The sequence below is a fragment of the Heterodontus francisci genome, chromosome 3 (assembly GCF_036365525.1).
Source record: "Heterodontus francisci isolate sHetFra1 chromosome 3, sHetFra1.hap1, whole genome shotgun sequence".
NCBI lineage: Eukaryota > Metazoa > Chordata > Chondrichthyes > Heterodontiformes > Heterodontidae > Heterodontus > Heterodontus francisci.
In genome coordinates this window covers 175,321,579-175,340,330 of record NC_090373.1, presented here as the reverse complement: position 1 = coordinate 175,340,330, position 18,752 = coordinate 175,321,579, and the positions used below count along the sequence as shown (strand labels likewise).

The 18,752-nt window shown below is 43.4% G+C and overlaps 1 protein-coding gene across 3 annotated transcripts in view; it reads left to right on the top strand.

Moving 5' to 3' along the window:
- The window catches only part of babam2 (BRISC and BRCA1 A complex member 2), a 306,145-nt gene that overhangs the window by 174,192 nt on the left and 113,201 nt on the right, over positions 1-18,752 (top strand). For all 3 annotated transcript variants that reach the window (XM_068027726.1, XM_068027723.1, XM_068027724.1), the window contains one exon: positions 17,241-17,350. In XM_068027726.1, the coding sequence (XP_067883827.1) occupies positions 17,241-17,350 (110 nt within the window). The remainder of the gene's footprint in view (positions 1-17,240; positions 17,351-18,752) is intronic.

The window sequence follows — 18,752 nt, the reverse complement described above, 5'->3', positions numbered from 1 at the left end:
GAGTACAAAGAAGATTTTCGAGACTGATTCCTGGGATGGCAGGCTTGACGTATGAGGAGAAATTGGGTTGACTAGGCCTGTATTCACTAGAGTTTAGAAGAATGAGAGGGATCTCATAGAAACCTATAAAATTCTAACAGGACTGGACAGGCTAGATGCAGGGAGGATGTTCCCGATGTTGGGAAGTCCAGAACCAGGGGTCACAGTCTCAGGATACGAAGTATGCCATTTGGAACCGAGATGCGGAGAAATTTCTTCACTCAGAGGGTGGTGAACCTGTGGAATTCTGTACCACAGAAGGCAGTGGAGGCCAAGTCATTAAATATATTCAAGAAGGAGATAGATATATTAATGCCAAAAGGATCAAGGGATATGTAGAGAAAGCGGGAACAGGGTACTGAATTAGACGATCAGCCATGATCTTTTTTTGAATGGCCTACTCACACTCCTATTTTCTATGTTTCTATGAGAGGGCATGAGAAAACTGGCGGGAAAGATAAAGGAAAATCCCAAGCCATTTTATAAGTATATTAAGGGCAAGAGGACAACCAGGGAAAGATAGGGCCCATTAGGGGCCAAAGTGGCAATCTGCGTGTGGAGCTGGAGGACAAAGGTGAGGTTTTAAATGATTACTTTTCACCAGTGTTCACTATGGAGAAGGACGATGTAGCTGTCGAGATCAGGGAGGGGAATTGTGATATACTCGAACAAATTAGCATTGAAAGGGAGGAGGTTTTAGCGGGCTTAGAAGTGGCTAAATCCCCAGGCTATTCTGTAAGGCAAGGGAGGAGATTGCAGGGGCTCTGACACAACTTTTCAAATCCTCCCTGGCCACAGGAGAGGTGCCAGAGAACTGAAGGACAGCAAATGTGGTACCATTATTCAAGAAGGGTAGCGGGGATAAACCAGATAATTACAGGCCGGTGAGCCCAACACCCGTGGTAGGGAAACTATTGGAAAAAATTCTGAGGGACAGGATTAATCTCCACTGAGAGAGGCAGGGATGAATCAAGGGTAGTCAGCATGGCTTTGTCAGGGGGAGATCATGTCTAACAAACTTGTTTGAATTTTTCGAGGAGGTGACTAGATGTGTAGGTGACGGTAAAGCAGTTGATGTCGTCTACATGGACTTAAGTAAGGCTTTTGATAAGGTCCCGCATGGGAAATTGTTTAAGAAGGATTTTAGCAAGGCGTTTGATAAGGTTCCCCATGGTAGGCTCATTCAGAAAGTAAGGAGGCATGGGATACAGGGAAAGTTGGCTGTCTGGATACAGAATTGGCTGGCCCATAGAAGACAGAGGGTGGTAGTAGATGGCAAGTATTCAGCCTGGAGCTCGGTGACCAGTGGTGTTCCGCAGGGATCTGTTCTGGGACCTCTGCTCTTTGTGATTTTTATAAATGACTTAGATGAGGATGTGGAAGGCTGAGTTAGCAAGTTTGCCAATGACCCGAAGGTTGCTGGAGTTGTGGATAGTGTGAATGGCTGTTGTAAGTTGCAACGGGACATTGACAGGATGCAGAGCTGGGCTGAGAAGTGGCAGATGGAGTTCAACCTGGAAAAGTGTGAAGTGATTCATTTTGGAAGGTCGAATTTGAATGCAGAATACAGGCTTAAAAGACAGGATTCTTGGTAGTGTGGAGGAACAGAGGGATCTTGGGGTCCATGTCCATAGATTGCTCAAAGTTGCCACCCAAGTTGATAGGGTTGTTAAGAAGGCGTATGGTGTGTTGGCTTTCATTAACAGGGGGATTGAGTTTAAGAGCCGTGACGTTATGCTGCAGCTCTATAAAGCCCTGGTTAGACCACACTTGGAATATTGTGTTCCGTTCTGGTCGCCTCATTATAGGAAGGATGTGGAAGCTTTAGAGAGGGTGCAGAGGAGATTTACCAGGATGCTGCCTGGACTGGAGGGCATGTCTTATGAAGAAAGGTTGAGGGAGCTAGGGCTTTTCTCATTGGAGCGACGAAGGATGAGAGGTGACTTGATAGAGGGGTACAAGATGATGAGAGGCATAGATAGAGTGGATAGCCAGAGACTTTTTCCCAGGGTGGAAAGGGCTATCACCAAGGGGCATAATTTTAAGGTGATTGGAGGAAGGTTTCGGGGAGATGTCAGAGAGTGGTGGGTGCGTGGAATGCACTGCCAGCGGTGGTAGTAGAAGCAGATACATTAGGGACATTTAAGCGACTCTTGGATAGGTACATGGATGATAGTAGTATGAAGGGTATGTAGGTAGTTTGATCCTAGAGTAGGTTAAAGGTTCGGCACAACATCGTGGGCCAAAGGGCCTGTACTGTGCTGTACTGTTCTATGTTCTGTGTTCTAAGGTAAGAGCTCGTGGGATCCAGGGCAATTTGGCAAATTGGATCCTAAATTGGCTTACTGGCAAGAGGCAGAGGGTGATGCTTGAGGGTTGTTTTTACGATTGGAAGCCTGTGATCATTGGTGTACTGCAGGGATTGGTGCTGGGACCCTTGCTGTTTGTAGTGTACATTCATGATTTAGATGTAAATATAGGAGTTATGATCATTTCGCAGATGACATGAAAATTTGTGGTGTCGTAAATATTGAGGAGGGAAGCCTTATATTACAGGACAATCTAGATGGTCTGGTAAGATGGGCAGAGTAGTGGTAATTGGAATTTAATCCTGAGAAGTGTGAGAATCCTGGGAAGTACAGAGGGTCAGAGGGGCCTTGGTGTACTTTTTAAAAATTTCATTCATGGGATTTAGGCGTCACTGGCCAAGCCAGCATTTTTTGCCCATCCCTAATTTCCCTTGGGAAGGGCAACTTGTCCATAGATCACTGAAGACAGCAGCACAGGTAGATAAGTTGGTTAGGAAAGCCTATGGAATACTTGCCTTTATTAGCCGAGGCATAGAATATAAGAGCAGGGAGGTTATGATCGAGCTGTATAAAATGCTATGTTAGGCCACAGCTGGAGTACTATGTACAGTTCTGGTCGCCACACTATAGGAAGGATGTGATTGCACTGCAGAGGAGATTCACCAGGATGTTGCCTGGGTTGGAGCATTTCAGCTATGAAGAGAGACTGGATCAGCTGGGGTTGTGTTCCTCAGAGCAGAGAAGGTTGATGGGGGGACCTGATAGAGCTATTCAAAATTATGAGGGCATAGATAAGGAAGAAACCTTTTCCCTTAGTGGAGGTGCCAATAACCAGGGGGCATTAATTTAAGGTAAGGGGCAGGAGGTTTAGAGTGGATTTGAGGAAAAACATTTTCACCCAGAGGGTGGTTGGAATCTGAAACACACTGCCTGAAGAGGTGTTAGAGGCAGGAACCCTCACAACATTTAAGAGGTATCTCGATGAGCACTTGAAATGCCATAGTATACAAGGCCACGGGTCAAGTGCTGGAAAATGGATTTAGAATAGATAGGTGCTTGATGGCTGGCTGAAGGCCCTGTTTCTGTGCTGTATAACTCTATGACTGTGACTCTAACTTCAAAAAAGATTGAAGAAAAGTGGTTGAAATAATTAAGGCAATACTCACTAATATAAGGCTACAACCCATATTTACTTCAAAATTGGTTTAAGATGTATCTGAAATTTTGAAATTGATATTTGTATTGCATTTATATGTGAAAATGCTATTTAGCTTTGCAACCATGACAGTCTTCTGGATAGCTTTATGTGGCAATTTATTTTTCCTATTCGGTCAGTTTGGCCAACCAATAGTAAGTATTCATAATGTCTCTGGAATACTTTTAAATGTGTCCATTTGCATGTCTCTCTACTTCTGATTATCCCTCATAAACATGTTACTTCAATAAATGAGATTACTTTATAACTGAATGTTGTATGTATTGTCACGACATTTTGTTCCAATGTACAAGGGCAGATAAACGGGAAAGTTAAAGGAAGGATCAACAACACCTGAACTTAAAGCTTCTACATTTCTTTTTTAATCTGTGCCAGGCCTCTGACTGCAGAGGCAATTTTTTCACTGCAGTTGCTCTGAATGCCTTCAGATTAGGGAGGAAAAAAATTAACTTGGTTCCTGCTCCTGATTATTATCTGGCTACCCCTGCTTGAAAGTATGTCTGGGTCAGCGGATTAGGACGGGATCAGGCTTGGCTTGCCATTTTAACCTACACCTTTCCACCCCCACCCCCTGCCCCCATCCTTGTGCCCTCTCCATTTAGTAACTTATTGACGCTGTGATTCTTGGCTCACAGAAGAGAAATGCCACTTTAGTGAGGTACTGGATACGTCAGAGTGTACGGAACTGTGCCCCAAATAATGTCAACACCTTCAGGGGGAAGGGAAGATACCAGCCTTGGCTCATTAGTGGTAATCTCCTATCTGAGTCATGGATTCACACTCCATCATCCAGGCTTGATACTCAGTGCACTACTGAGGGAGTGTGCACTGTTGGAGGTGCCTCCTTTTAGATGAGACTTTGGACCAAGGCCGTTGTAGGTGGTGCTATTTGAACAAAAGCAGGGGAGTTTTCACAGTGACCTGGCCAATATTTAGCCCTCAACTAATATCACTTAAAACAAATTATCTTATTTAATATAATTACTGTTTATGGGATCTTGGTCACTGCAAATGGACTGTTGCATTTCTTTATATTGCAATAGTAACTATACTAAACTACTTGAGGGAAAATATTACGGTTGCTGGAAATCTGAAATATAAACAAAACACTGAAAATACTCCACAGATCAGGCAGCATCTGTGGAGAGAGGTTAAAAACCACATTTGCTGCCTGACCTGCTGACTGTTTCCTGCATTTTCTGTTTATACTTCAAAAGTACTTAATTGATTGTACACACTTTGAGTTGTCTTGAGGTCGTGAAAAGCATAATATAAATGCAAGGTTTTCTTTTTTGAAAACAAATGGGCAAAATGGAATTGACAACAGATTAAGCTGTTAAACTCTTCAAGGAGGTGTATGCATTTTAACATGGTCAGTTAGGACAATGAGTAGTATGACTGGTGTGGTAGTAGTATCTCAACCAAAGGGTCACAGATTTGAGATCTGTCTGCTATTTTTTGAAGGTTTCAACTTTGGATGACTCAACAGCTTTTAATTAATCCACCTGATAAAGAGGAAAAACAAGGATGCAACCTTCCTCTCAGAAGTAGACATTATTTTATCTGATCACAACAGCGGATTCATGTACTGCTGATTGAGGAGGAATCAGCACAGAAAGAGGTAATGCTGGGGGAATGAGAAAAGAGCAGCAGGAAACGAAAAACCTGCCCAGATAGGCTGCATGCTTATTTATAATAGCAATAATGAGGGGAATGTTCCTTTTTAGTGGCTGCTGCAAGGGCAATAAAGATAATGCTTGGTCTCCAGTTATGGCGTCAAGAAACATAGTCTTGTTCTTGTTGAAATAGAGGAGACTTTGAGATGCCAAATAGAAGTCTTAAGAGTTTGGAAAGTTATTCATAAAGTTAATCCAGTTAAACTGTTCATGAATGACTTAACAAGAAAATGGTGATTGTTTTATTTAAAAATCAGCACTTTAGGTATAATTAGGGAGTTAAGGAACTTTGTAAGGCTGGATGCCTTGGTTACACAAAAGTAAAATACTGGATGCTGGAAATCTGAAATTAAAAAAGAAAATGCTGGAAGTACTCCGTAGGTCTGGCAACATCTTTGGAGAGAGAAACTCTGTAACCTCAGCTATCGTCACTTATGTGTATGCAGGTAAATATAATGTCTATTGCTGCGTCCTGGGGCTATAAGCTGTCAGCTGAAATTTCATTTTCTAAAGATCTTGCTTCATGGCTGAGATGTTCCAGTTTTGCATTCCAGGGCTATCTCAGTTGTGACAAGTTCTTGACTGGGCCTCTGGATGGAGTGCCTTCGCAACAGTCAGCCTTTCTATTGACAATCAAGGGGAGGGAAAAAACTGTTGCTCATCTCCCCTTTCTGTTGTTATGTCTTCAGAAATCAGATTGGCAGGGGTATCATTGGAACCCCTGTTCGGCCCAGTTGCTCAGCCTCTGGGAAGTAGGCAAGTGTCCTTAGTGGATGAAAAATAGAGAGTATTGCTTCATTAGTCTTCACACAACAATTTAAAAGGAGTTTTTTCTTCTCAGCAATAATGTAACCAATAAAAGAAATGTTTTTCAAATGGAAGTGCAATTGAAAACTTGAATTTCTCATGTTTACTGTTAGTTGCAGTGAGATATCTGCTGACTAATCAACAATTCCCAAGTTCTTCAGTGTTTCTCAGAATAATCTTAAGAGCACTGAGCATAAGCTTTTATGTACCATTTATTCTTAATTCAAAGCTGCTTAATCCAAATGAGCTGATGATTTCATTTTTTGTGGAAAAAATGACTTGGAATTAATACACCTGTGGGTCCCTCATAATATTTACTTTCAATCCCACTTATTCACATGCTTGGATCAAATACAGTCAAAGTAATTGATGTAAGTTGATCAGTCATGCTGGTACAAAGTACCACTGTAGAGGCTGCAGTCAACCAAACAGATGCCTCTCACCCCACATTGGTTAGCACCTATTGCTAATCTGGCCCAACCCCACGTTCAGTCCCAATCTTCTTTGGTCTCCTTGTCTCGAGAGACAATGGGTAAGCACCTAGAGGTGGTCAGTGGTTTGTGGAGCAGCGCCTGGAGTGGCTATAAAGGCCAATTCTAGAATAACAGTCTCTTCCACAGGCGCTGCAGATAAAATTGGTTGTCAGGGCTGTTACACAGTTGGCTCTCTCCTTGCGCTTCTGTCTTTTTTCCTGCCAACAGCTAAGTTTCTTCGACACGCCACTCTTTAGCCCCGCCTTTATGGCTGTCCGCTAGCTCTGGCGATCACTGGCAACTGACTCCCACGACTTGTGGTCACTGTTACAGGACTTCATGTCGCGTTTGCAGACGTCTTTAAAGCGGAGACATGGACGGCCGGTGGGTCTGATACCAGTGACGGGTTCGCTGTACAGTGTTCCTTGGGGATCCTGCCATCTTCCATGCGGCTCACATGGCCAAGCCATCTCAAGCACCGCTGGCTCAGTAGGGTGTATATGCTGGGGATGTTGGCTCCATCTGCGTTGGAGATACGGTCCTGATGCCAAGGATTCTCCGGAGGCAGCAAAGATGGAATGAGTTGAGACATTGCTCTTGGCTGACATACGTTGTCCAGGCCTCGCTGCCCTAGAACAAGGTACTGAGGACACAGGCTTGATACACTCGGACTTTTGTGTTCTGTGTTAGTGCGTCATTTTCCCACTCTTTCTTGGCCAGTCTGGACATAGCAGCGGATGCCTTTCCCATGCGCTTGTTGATTTCTGCTTCGAGAGACAGGTTACTGGTGATAGTTGAGCCTAGGTAGGTGAACTCTTGAACCCCACTTCCAGAGCGTGGTCGCCGATATTGATGGATGGAACATTTCTGACGTCCTGTCCCATGATGTTCGTTTTCTTGAGGCTGATGTTTAGGCCAAATTCGGTGCAGGCAGCCGCAATCCTGTCGATGACTCTCTGCAGACACTCTTCTGTGTGGGATGTTAATGCATCATCGTCAGCAATGAGGAGTTCCTTGATGAGGATCTTCCGTACTTTGGTCTTCGCTCTATGACTGGCAAGGTTGAACAACCTGCCTTCTGATCTTGTGTGGAGGAAAATTCCTTCTTCTGAAGACTTTGAACGCATGCCAGAGCAGCAGGGAGAAGAAGATCCCAAACAGTGTAGGTGCAAGAACAAAGCCCTGTTTCACACCACTCAGGATAGAAAAGGGGTTTGATGAGGCATCGCTATACTGAATTGTGCCTTTCATATTGTCATGGAATGAGGTGATGATACTTAGTAGCTTTGGTGGGCATCCGATCTTTGCTAGTAGTCTGAAGAGACCACGTCTGCTGATGAGGTCAAAGGCTTTGGCGAGATCTATGAAAGCAACATCGAGGGGCATCTGTAGTTCGCGGCATTTCTCCTGTAGCTGTAATAGCATACTGTAATAGCATCTAACTGAAATCAACAGCCTCAACCATTCTTCCATCCCTTTTATGTCCTTATGCCCCCTTTACTCATTCTTCCATTTCCATGAGTTATGCCATTTTTGCCAATTATGGGAGAAGATTTCCCCTGTTTGCTATTTATATAAAATCGTAAATGAATATATAAAGAATGCATTTGCTATTTTGTAATGAACATTGAACAGTGGAAACCAGCTCTACAAATTTATCAGTTTTTACCTGCGTTTTAAAAACTATTGCTGTGGAGTGAAAATTACATTTATGTTGGTTAAACCCAAAAATTGGAAGACTTAAATTTATAGCATTTCAATCATTAGATGTGAGGAACTGACCTGCTGTCAACAAGTGTATAATTTCTCAAAGTCTGTAAAATGTTTATTGAGGACAGCAACAGAGCTTATGACCCCTACTAAGAGTTAAAAACAGAACCAGTTCCACACAGGAATCAATGACAATATTTTACCTTGTTATTTAAAATCCATTATGTTCTTTGCTATTCTTAACAAATGTCGGCAACAGTTTATTAGTAGTTGACGCTTAACAGAAACTGGAGATAAAATGAAGTTGATTACCCAGAAATTTTATTTTTATTTAAATATAGTAATGTACCATGCCGTGAAAGCCATACTGCACTGATCCAAGTTGTCAGTTTACCATACAACTCCACATGGTATTACTTGTTTTTATTTATATTTATGGCAATTACATTTTTTTTAATCCTCTGATTCTATCAACCCTCATTTTTAATTGTCTTTGTTGGTGAGAAGAGAAATTGCTGACAGCAGAATGGCAACATACTTTGAAAATAATTTAATAATCATACAGACATTAAAGTGGCTGACAGATTTCTTACCTCATAAAGCATCCAGGAACAGGACCACATGTACAATTAAGACAAAGTCTAACATGTGTTGTAGATAGCCAGTTAACAATGGATATACACGCTGGAGTTCAGCCTTGGAGTTCAGATGACTAGTGTGAACAGCTTAAGCTAGGCTATTCTATTTATGCATCATTTGATTTATATTAGATTAGAGCTATATAATCATGCTCTGTGTTTCATGAGTCTTTTGGCAAGAATTCAATTATGAGTGAATCCAAATAAACAAATGAGCAGCAAGAAATTCAATGCAACCCACACAATTGATGATGAAATATTCTGCTTCAGTAAATGAAATCCTTTTCTAACAGCTTCCAATGTTTTCCAGGGCCTTTTGAGTGAATTGGATACTGCATTAAATGAACTAAAGTATTTTCAAGCAGCTGAGCTGTCATCCACTGATAGATAGCTATAGCTGCATTGAAACTACAAAAGGACAGTTGAGTACAGGGGAATAGGGTGGCACAGTGGTCAGTACCGCAGCCTCACAGCTCCAGGGACCCTGGTTCAATTCTGTGTACTGCCTGTGTGGAGTTTGCAAGTTCTCCCTGTGACCACGTGGGTTTTCGCCGGGTGCTCCGGTTTCCTCCTACAGCCAAAGACTTGCAGGTGATAGGTAAATTGGCCATTGTAAATTGCCCCTAGTGTAGGTAGGTGGTAGGGAATATGGGATTACTGTACGGTTAGCATAAATGGGTGGTTGTTGGTTGGCACAGACTCGGTGGGCCGAAGGGCCCGTTTCAGTGCTGTAACTCTAAAATAAAAAAAAATAAAACTGCTGTGAATCTAAAATGCAGAATACTGTGAATTTGTATCCAGGTTAGCCATGGGTCCCTGTCCTTGCCCTTCAGTGGAAGAAAGCTGACCGCAAAGTGATTGTGATTTCTCGTGCAGTAATGTAGACTTTTGTGGATCACTTATGCGAATGATTTGTAGCATTGTGTTAAAATTATTGGAATTCCAAGAAAATTCATGTATTAATCTTTGAAATCTATGTTTTAAATTCTAACTGCAGTTTGCTTCTGGTGCACCAGAAGCAATGTATTTAAATTTACAGTTCTTTATTTTTAATAGCACATGTATTGTGAAGCTTTGATAAATCAACAATGATTACCACAAATGAACAGTTATCTTTTTTGCTGAAAACAGAGACATTTTGTCAAAGCTTTTCATCTTGCACTCACCAGGACAATTCACAAGAATGTCAATGTAAAGGAAGCAAGAAATTTATCCTTTTTGAGAAGAAAGTGCTGATTGGTTGGCAAGTGGACTCTGATTGGTAGAGGCGTTGCCATGGCAAATTCACCAGTTTATGGTGACTGACAGTTAACTGCCAAGCTTTGTTTGAAATTTAAACCAGGCAGCTTGACTCTGATTAGTCAAGGCATTGTCCTGAGGAATGAACCAGCGAATGGCTGTCACTTATTTTGTTTAGCTGAAACAGGCGCAATGTGTTCACATGTTCTTTCTGTCTGCAAAGAGCAGGGCCCTGTGTATTAATATATGTAGCTTCCATTCTCTGGTTCGCTTACATTGGTATTCTTGCGGATTGTCTTGATGAGTGCAAGACGAAAAGCTTCGACAAAATGTCTCTGTTTTCAGCAATACTCACGTTCTGTACTACCAAGCGATTGTTAGTTACCTTTTTTTTTGCACCACTCAGTAATTGGTTCCAAGTTGAAACAGCTGCTGTGCTACTAGTAGAAACCTGTCCCTTATCACAAATTATGACCTAATTTATGGGTGCAGATTTATGTTCAGGATGTTCTAGCTTTTCTATAAGCTCTGTGTTCGACTTGAATTGGATTGCCTGACAGTAACTTCTGAAAGTAAACCACCAAGTATTTTAATTGCCATAGCTTGTATGTATGTTCGCATGTTAGGAATGTGCAATCAAAAATGCTGGATCAGAAAACTTGAGTGGAACCTGAGCAATATATTATATTCAACTGATTCTGAGTTGGCATCTAGGATTGGCAAATGGGAAAGGCCCCTAAGCTTCATTTCTTATAATACTGATGTCAGTTGAATAATTCCAATCAGAATACAGGACTGTGGAGTGGAAGGGAAATAAAATAAATTGGTAATGGATGAGTGCGACCATTTGACCCAATTAGCTGCTGCTGCTTCCATAGAAACCTGTGGTTTCCCTATCTCAATATCCTAACTCCTGAATGATTCTGAAATGTTTGTGTGCATTAGATATCACGCATTCACAGGGCGTACTTTACGTCAAAGCTACTGCACATGCACACTTGTTGACCTCTTTTAATGTGTACACTGGGCTGAATTTTACCGGCCCCTCGATGCAACAGGTCGTGACACTGGGGTCGGTAAAATTCTGTGGCGAGAGGCCCGCCTCGACCCGCAATGTTGAGAAGGCCCCGCTGCAAATTACCGGTGACAGGGGGATCTCAGTGCAGCCCCCCCACTTCCCCGCTGCACGGCGGCGGCACCACTATTAGCATATGGTAAACGGTACTTACCTTTGCTGATTATGCAGCCCATCACGCCTCCATTGACTCTTCCTCATTTTTCGATGAACGGGCGGCCGTCACATGCCGTCCTGTTCACAATTGGAAAAGCTGGCGGGTCTGCAGATGCAGAAGGTTTCGCAGCAGATGCTAATTTTCTTTTCAGGGGTCTCACTCTGAAATCCTAAAGGGAGGAGGGAGTGGGGGGGGCATTACAGGGGTCTCACTCTGCATTCTTAAAGGGGGGGGATACACAGGGGTCTTACTCTGCAATCTTAAAGGGAGGAGGGAGGTGGGGGGATGCACAGGGGTCTTGCTCTGCATTCTTAAAGGGAGGGGATCTGGGATTATGGAAGGAAAGCTCTGCTGGCATGAAGGGAGGTACTGTGTACCATCCCTCCGTTAACAGTGTACGCTCTGTGTTTGTGAGGGAGCAGTGGCATACTAGGCATCCTATATGTGGGGAGGGTGCCAGAAAGTGCAGGAGCATTAAGGTTATATGGATGGTGGGGGCAATCGATTCAGCTGGTAGGATCTTGATATGGTCATGCTGTGCCATGAAGTGTTGGCCAAGATGGGCAATGTCATGGCACGCTATATAGTTGATCCAGGAAAGCAGCTGATGTACCCATCAACACCAATCCCTGCCCTGTTAGGAACATTCGACTAGGTGAAAGGTTCAACTTTATTTATCACATGGAAATAGGTGTGACTCATCCTACATTGCGTGATCCTCTGCTCGTGAGGATCCGTATGCGCCAGAGGCAATATCAACAGGCAGGTGCAATCCACGTAGAGGCCTCCGGTTGTGAGCAGCAGCCCCCAAGGGGAGCTCGCCATTACGTTTGCTGTTCATCTACAGGCCCCACATGACATGCCATCGGATGTCAGAGCACCAGTGTCACAGGTGATTGCGCATGTAGAGAGGGTGGTGACACGTCTCTGTGCCCTGCTCAAGGATGACCTGCAGCCCATGGGCTCCGGTGGACATCCCTTGGCTTTGTTCCTCACAGTGGCAGCGGTTCTCAAGCCTGACGCCTCTGCAGCTTTTTAGGGTCCCACCAGAGACCTTTGTGGGATCACACAGTCAGCAGTGCACCACTGCATCAGGGAGGTCACCAATGCTCTGCACCGCTTCAGGCCGGACTCTCTCAGCCAGGCCCAGAAGGCCATTGATTCTGGCACTATTCCCAAAGAACCATAGGTTGTAATGTTCATAGACTGCGCTCATGTGGCCATCAGGCCTCCCGCCAGGCTACCACGTACAGACGTCACCATTAAAGGAGCCCTCTCAATCTAGGTGAAGCTGATATGTGATCACCGCAGATGCTTGCTGCGAATGTGTGACCACTTCTCAGGCAGCTGCCATGACCCCTGGGTCTTGCGCCAGTCCCGGCTGCCACCACTGTTCACTGAACTGGCTCAGATAGAGGGGTGTCTTCTTGGAGATAAGGGCTATCCTTTGCAGACATGGCTCCTGAAACGAGTGAGAGACCCCACCACTGCTGCAGAGGAGAGATACAACTCCAGCCACTGAGCTACATGAGCCACCATTGAGCAAGAGATTGACATGCTGAAAGAGCGCCTCCAATGCCCCTGTGGATAGGGTGACGCCCTGTACTACAGGCCAAAAAGACCAGCTCCTTTCTTTGCTGCTCTGCACAACTACACATCCAGTAGGGGCCAGGCCTGGCATGATGAGGAGAGACGTCAACAGGATTCCTCCTCGGACTGAGGACCTACAACATGAAAGACATATCGGACGGCAGATGGCACGCAGGGCTAGCAGTGAGCTAGGGATGTACGGAATAGCTCATCAGACAAAGGCTGTCTGCTCCACAGGAACTGACATGATATCTGCAAGCCATGCTTCACCCTCGCTCACCTGCTGTGCATCAGTCCACATCTACAGCATCCTGTGTAACCCATTAGAGGCAGCAGCTGACTGAGCCAATGTCCATGTCACTGCATCCGTGGAGACGCTGATGAGTAATGGTGGCACAGCAACAATGTTATTGCATGCATTGGCTCTCCTGAAGAGCCAATGGTGCAAAGGGATGTGACATTGGCGCTACATGCTGGCACACATCATTCGCACAGAGAAAAGGACACACATATTGGCGAGGAACATTTAGTGAAAGACGTATTACATTGCTTTGACACCCGTGCATTCCCATTTGTGTCAGTGTGTTCTCTGTAAACCTCTAATACCTTTTATAGTTTACTTAAGTCTCACATCCTAGAATGTGCAAATTTAAGACTGTTCACCCAGGTGCGGCAAGCCTACAAGAAGAAATGTTACACTTGAATGGGAGAAGAGGATTGCAACTTCACAGGACACTGGGACACAGCAGGATAAGTATGTGGTAGCAAAGTGGAAAGTGCTGTGGTCACTTAGCAGGTCAGGCAGCATCTGTGGAGAGAGAAGCAGCGCTAATTTTCAGGTCTGTGAACTTGGACAAGTTAACTCTTTCCACAGATGCTGCCTGACCTGCTGGATTTCTGCAGCACTTTCTGCTTTGCTGCCAGATTGACAGCAGCCCCACTCTTCAGTCAGGTAAGTATTCTTTGGCAGCTGTCAGGAAGCAGGTGCTGGGGCGCTTAAAATAGGGCCCCAGCACCTGCTGCACAGCTGTCAAAAACACTCTGCGCCAAATGGCCTGCCTCTCCCCACATAAGATGGTGAGGGCGGCTCGGCGCCGTGATTCTAATGACCCCCGCACATAATATCGCGGGGGCTCTGCGGCTGCCACTAAATGCAGGCACCCCGCTGAGTTGAAAGGGCGCCGAATAAAATTCAGCCCAGGGTACTTTTAGCATCCAAGTGGAATTAATAGCTGAGAGTAAAGCTATAAATACTGGAGACACTAAGGCAGTGTCTGTGGAGAGAGGAATGTAGGGTTAACGTTTCACGTTGATGGCTTTTGTCATAACAAGGGATGTCATACAATATGAAAAGTTAACTCTACCTTCCACTCCACAGGTGCTGCCTGACCTGCTGAGTGTTTTCAGCATTTTCTGTTCTAATTTCAGATTTGCATCATTACTTGAAATGAAAAACAATGTAGGGCTATGGGGATAGAGCACGGGAGTGGACCTAGTTGGGTAGCTCTACCAAAGATCTGGCTTGTGCTGAATTGTTGTTTGTTTCATTCTATGATTTGCAGTTTTTCTTTTTGACTTGAGTCCTGGTTGAAACAAATTAAGTTTTTAAATAAAAACAGAAAATGCTCTAAATACTCATCAGGTCTGGCAGCATCCATGGAGAGAGAAACAGAATTAACGTTTCAGGTCATGACCTTTTTTTAGTGACCGCTTAAATCTCTTATCACAAGTTCTATTTTTAGTCATCTCTGTTAGCAGCAAGTTTTAAAATGTGAAGATCCAAGTAGCTCATTGTACTTCATGCAATACATTCTGTTCAGGTAAACATTTGATTTTTGTTTCTGAAGTAACTAGCCTGGACTATTTAATTAAGTGCATTCAATAAGTGTGGTCCACGTGTTTAAAGTCCTTCTTGCTAAATGAAAGGATGTAAAGGCCTCATACTATCGTTTGGCAGTAGTAGGTCTTGTTTTCCAATATTATGTGTTATGTTTACCATTACAGCTTATGTGCTGTTTCTGCAGTGTTTTATTTCATATAACACGAGGTTTGATTGAGATGTTTATTTGTTGAGAACTAATCGATTCAGTGACGTATGACTCAGTCCTGCGTATGCATCTCTACTGACAGGCAGAATGACTACATTAGTACATTTTATGTTTATTAGCTTATGCAAGACTTGCCTACTTCATAGCTACCATCAGGTTTTAGGTTACAGACTGTCACCTTTAACCAGATAAGTTTTACATGACAAAGAAAATGTTACTGTAGTTTTCATTGGCATATGAATAATCATCCTGTCAACTTAACTGCCTAGATGTATGTAGTTTACTGCAATATGGATTGTGAAAGAAATGAACATATCCACCCTGTGTAGTTTGACCTTTCACTAATATTCCCTAAATATAATACAAACAAGCAATTATCTCCGTTGCATTAAAGAATTCTTCGTAGAGACATAATTGCACTGAATGTGGTTCACCATCATTAGTGCTTGTTTTTTATCAGCATATTAAGAGATTACAGCACTGTGTGGTGCATAAGAATAATAAACTTAGGCCTGGATTTGTTGAGATTTTTATACCTGTTTATGGAGAATATGAGCACAAAATGTGAGGCATAAGTGTAGTGCAAAATCCCCAACACTGAAAATGATGATCGCAAGTTCTTACCAGATGTCATGTTGGGAGGAGAAATTGCCTGCCCAAATATAAGTTTGCCAAAACAAATTAAAAAGTAACAGATTCAGATATCCAATTTCATGAGTTGGACAGACATTTTCTGCCAATGCTAACTTGATTCGATATTATCCGACCAATTTATTTAATCCAATTTATTCAGCCAATGGTCCTTTCAGTTATTCTCATTCTAACTGGAGAAGGTTAAGCGACCATAACATGATAGGGCGGCACAGTGGCGCAGTGGTTAGCACCGCAGCCTCACAGCTCCAGCGACCCGGGTTCAATTCTGGGTACTGCCTGTGTGGAGTTTGCAGTTCTCCCTGTGTCTGCGTGGGTTTCCTCCGGGTGCTGTGGTTTCCTCCCACATGCCAAAGACTTGCTGGTTGATAGGTTAATTGGCCATTATAAATTGCCCCTAGTATAGGTAGGTGGTAGGGAAATATAGGGACAGGTGGGGATGTGGTAGGGATATGGGATTAGTGTAGGATTAGTATAAATGGCTGGTTGATGGTCGGCACAGACTCGGTGGGCCGAAGGGCCTGTTTCAGTGCTGTATCTCCAAACTAAACTAAACTAAACCTCATGAGGTGATCATAGGCGAGTAATGTCTTGAAAGGGTTCCTGCACCTCCGAACCAATAATAGTTGCATTGCTTAAAGAGAGCTTAACTACAAAACTAGATGGCACAACTGAGTAACAGCATGTACTGTTGAGTAATACTATGTACTAACTATGGTAATGCATATCAACTGGAAAGCAAGCCCTACAATTTGAATCAGTTTCTGAATAAATAGCTACCAGATCCTTCAAATTTATTGATTTGCACAATCTTATTTTGGTCTTAAAACTGTTAGATTAACAAAAAGCACTCGTGAACTGCTTTTTTTAGTGGTAAAGTTGCCAAATCTTGTCTGAAACCCAGACTGGACATTTCTTGTAAGCTGTCATATTTGTTGAATATTTTACATTTCAGTCTTCTCAGAAGACACATCTTCTGACACTTTATCCACTGTCTTGTGTTTATTTTGTTGAAAGGAAGTGTTACCTGATCAGAGCTTTGTCTTGCTATGTGAATTGTGGATTCTATCTAAAGAGGCATTTTTTTTTACATCAACAATGCTGTACAGAACACTGAAAGCTTGTGGACAGATACAAAAAAATCCAAGAGAGAGAGTGACAGACTTGCTCATTACTGAAGTTCAGCCAAGGTAGGTTCTTGGAAACCATAGAGGGCCTTTACCTGCAGCTAACCTAATCAATCCTTACTGAAGAGCAATTGAAATTGACACAGTAGTCAAAAGTTCCACAAAGTTCAAGGAGTTACGAGCAGCTTTTCTACAAGATGGTTGTTTGGTTTGAATCACAATGTTGTCTGTAACTAGCCACAGATGCAGAGAAATTCAACTTCTCATGCACACATTATTACTCATTGGAGAAGGTGAAGTTCCCATCACTTATCAACTAACAGAGCATCTTTCATGGCTCATTTAGGAGTGCAAAGTCTACTCCCCCAATTAACCTACTCCGATTGCAAGGAAAAATTGAAAATATTTGGTGAAGAGTACTTGAAAAGCATTTCAGTTAAATAATACATCCTGCATCACAATATTTGTTGTTTCCTCTCTTCTAGGACACAGTAGTAGACCCAGGAGAAGATGTTGCTCTCCTCTCTGTCAGTTTTGAGGATGCTGAAGCCACTCAAGTGTTTCCCAAATTGTACCTGTCTCCACGGATTGAACAGTAAGTACAATACATCTCTGTGGCCCCAGTTGAAAAGGCAAAAATTCTGTATGCTTTTTGCTGTTCTATGTTTACTTGGATTTTCTTCTTAATTCCTACCTTTTGGAGGTAGAGATTCATGCTGGAGTACCATTCATCAGACTGAACTAGTTCTTCGTTATCTTGTCCCAGCATTGTTTTTTAAAATTTTAAACCAAATAGTTATATATATTATAAAATATTCTTGCAAAAGAAGCCTTGAAGAAAATTGCTACCACAGTTATTGTAGGGGACAGTGGCGCAGTGATAATGTCCCTGGACTAGTAATCCAGATATCTGAACTAATCCTCCGGTGACACGAGTTCAAGTCCCATTACTATTAATAAATCTGGAGTCTCCATCACCATCCCTTGAGGTGGAAGCACAGTGGTATACAGTCAGAAAGGAGTTGCCCTGGGAATCCTGAACGTTGACATTCAATGGCATTACCATCACTGAATCCCCCACCATCAACATCATGGGGGTTACCATTGACCAGAAACTTAACTGGACCAGACATTTAAATACTTTGGCTACAGGAGGAGGTCAAGGGGAGGCGGTGGTGTAGTGGTAATGTCAGGCAGTCCAGAGTCCCAGGCTAATGCCTTGGGGACATGGGTTCAAATCCCACCATGGCAGCTGGTGGAATTTGAATTCAGTTAATAAATCTGGAATTTAAAAAGCTAGCCTCAGTAATGGTGACAATGAAACCATTGTCGATTGTTGTAAAAACCTACTTATGTCCTTTAGGGAATGTAATCTGCTCTCCTTACCTGGTCTGGCCTACACGTGACTCCAGACCCACAGCAATGTGGTTGACTCTTAAATGCTCTCTGAAATGGACTAAATGGCCTAGCAAGCCACTCAGTTGTACCAAACCGCTGGAGGAAAGTCTAAAAGCAGATGGACCACCCTGCATCGATCTAGGCACCAGAAATAACAACAGCACGCCCAGCCCTGTTGACCCTGCAAAGTCCTCCTTACTAACAAAATTGGGAGAGCTCTCCCACAGACTAGTCAGGCAACAGCCTGACATAGTCATACTCACGGAATCATACCTTAAAATGTCCCAGACACCACCATTGTCATCCCTGAATCTGTCCTGTTGGTGGGTCAGGACATAGCAGAGATGGCGGCACAGTGGTATACAGTTGGGAGGGAGTTGCCCTGGGAGTCCTCAACATTGACTCCAGACCTCATAAAGTCTCAAGGCATCAGGTCAAACATGGGCGTGGAAACCTCCTGCTGCTTGCAACCTCCCGCCTTGATGAATCAGTACTCCTCCATGTTAAACACCACTTGCAAGAAGCACTGAAGGCGGCAAGGGCACAGAATGTACTCTGGGTGGGAGACTTCAATGTCCATCACCAAGAGTGACTCAGTA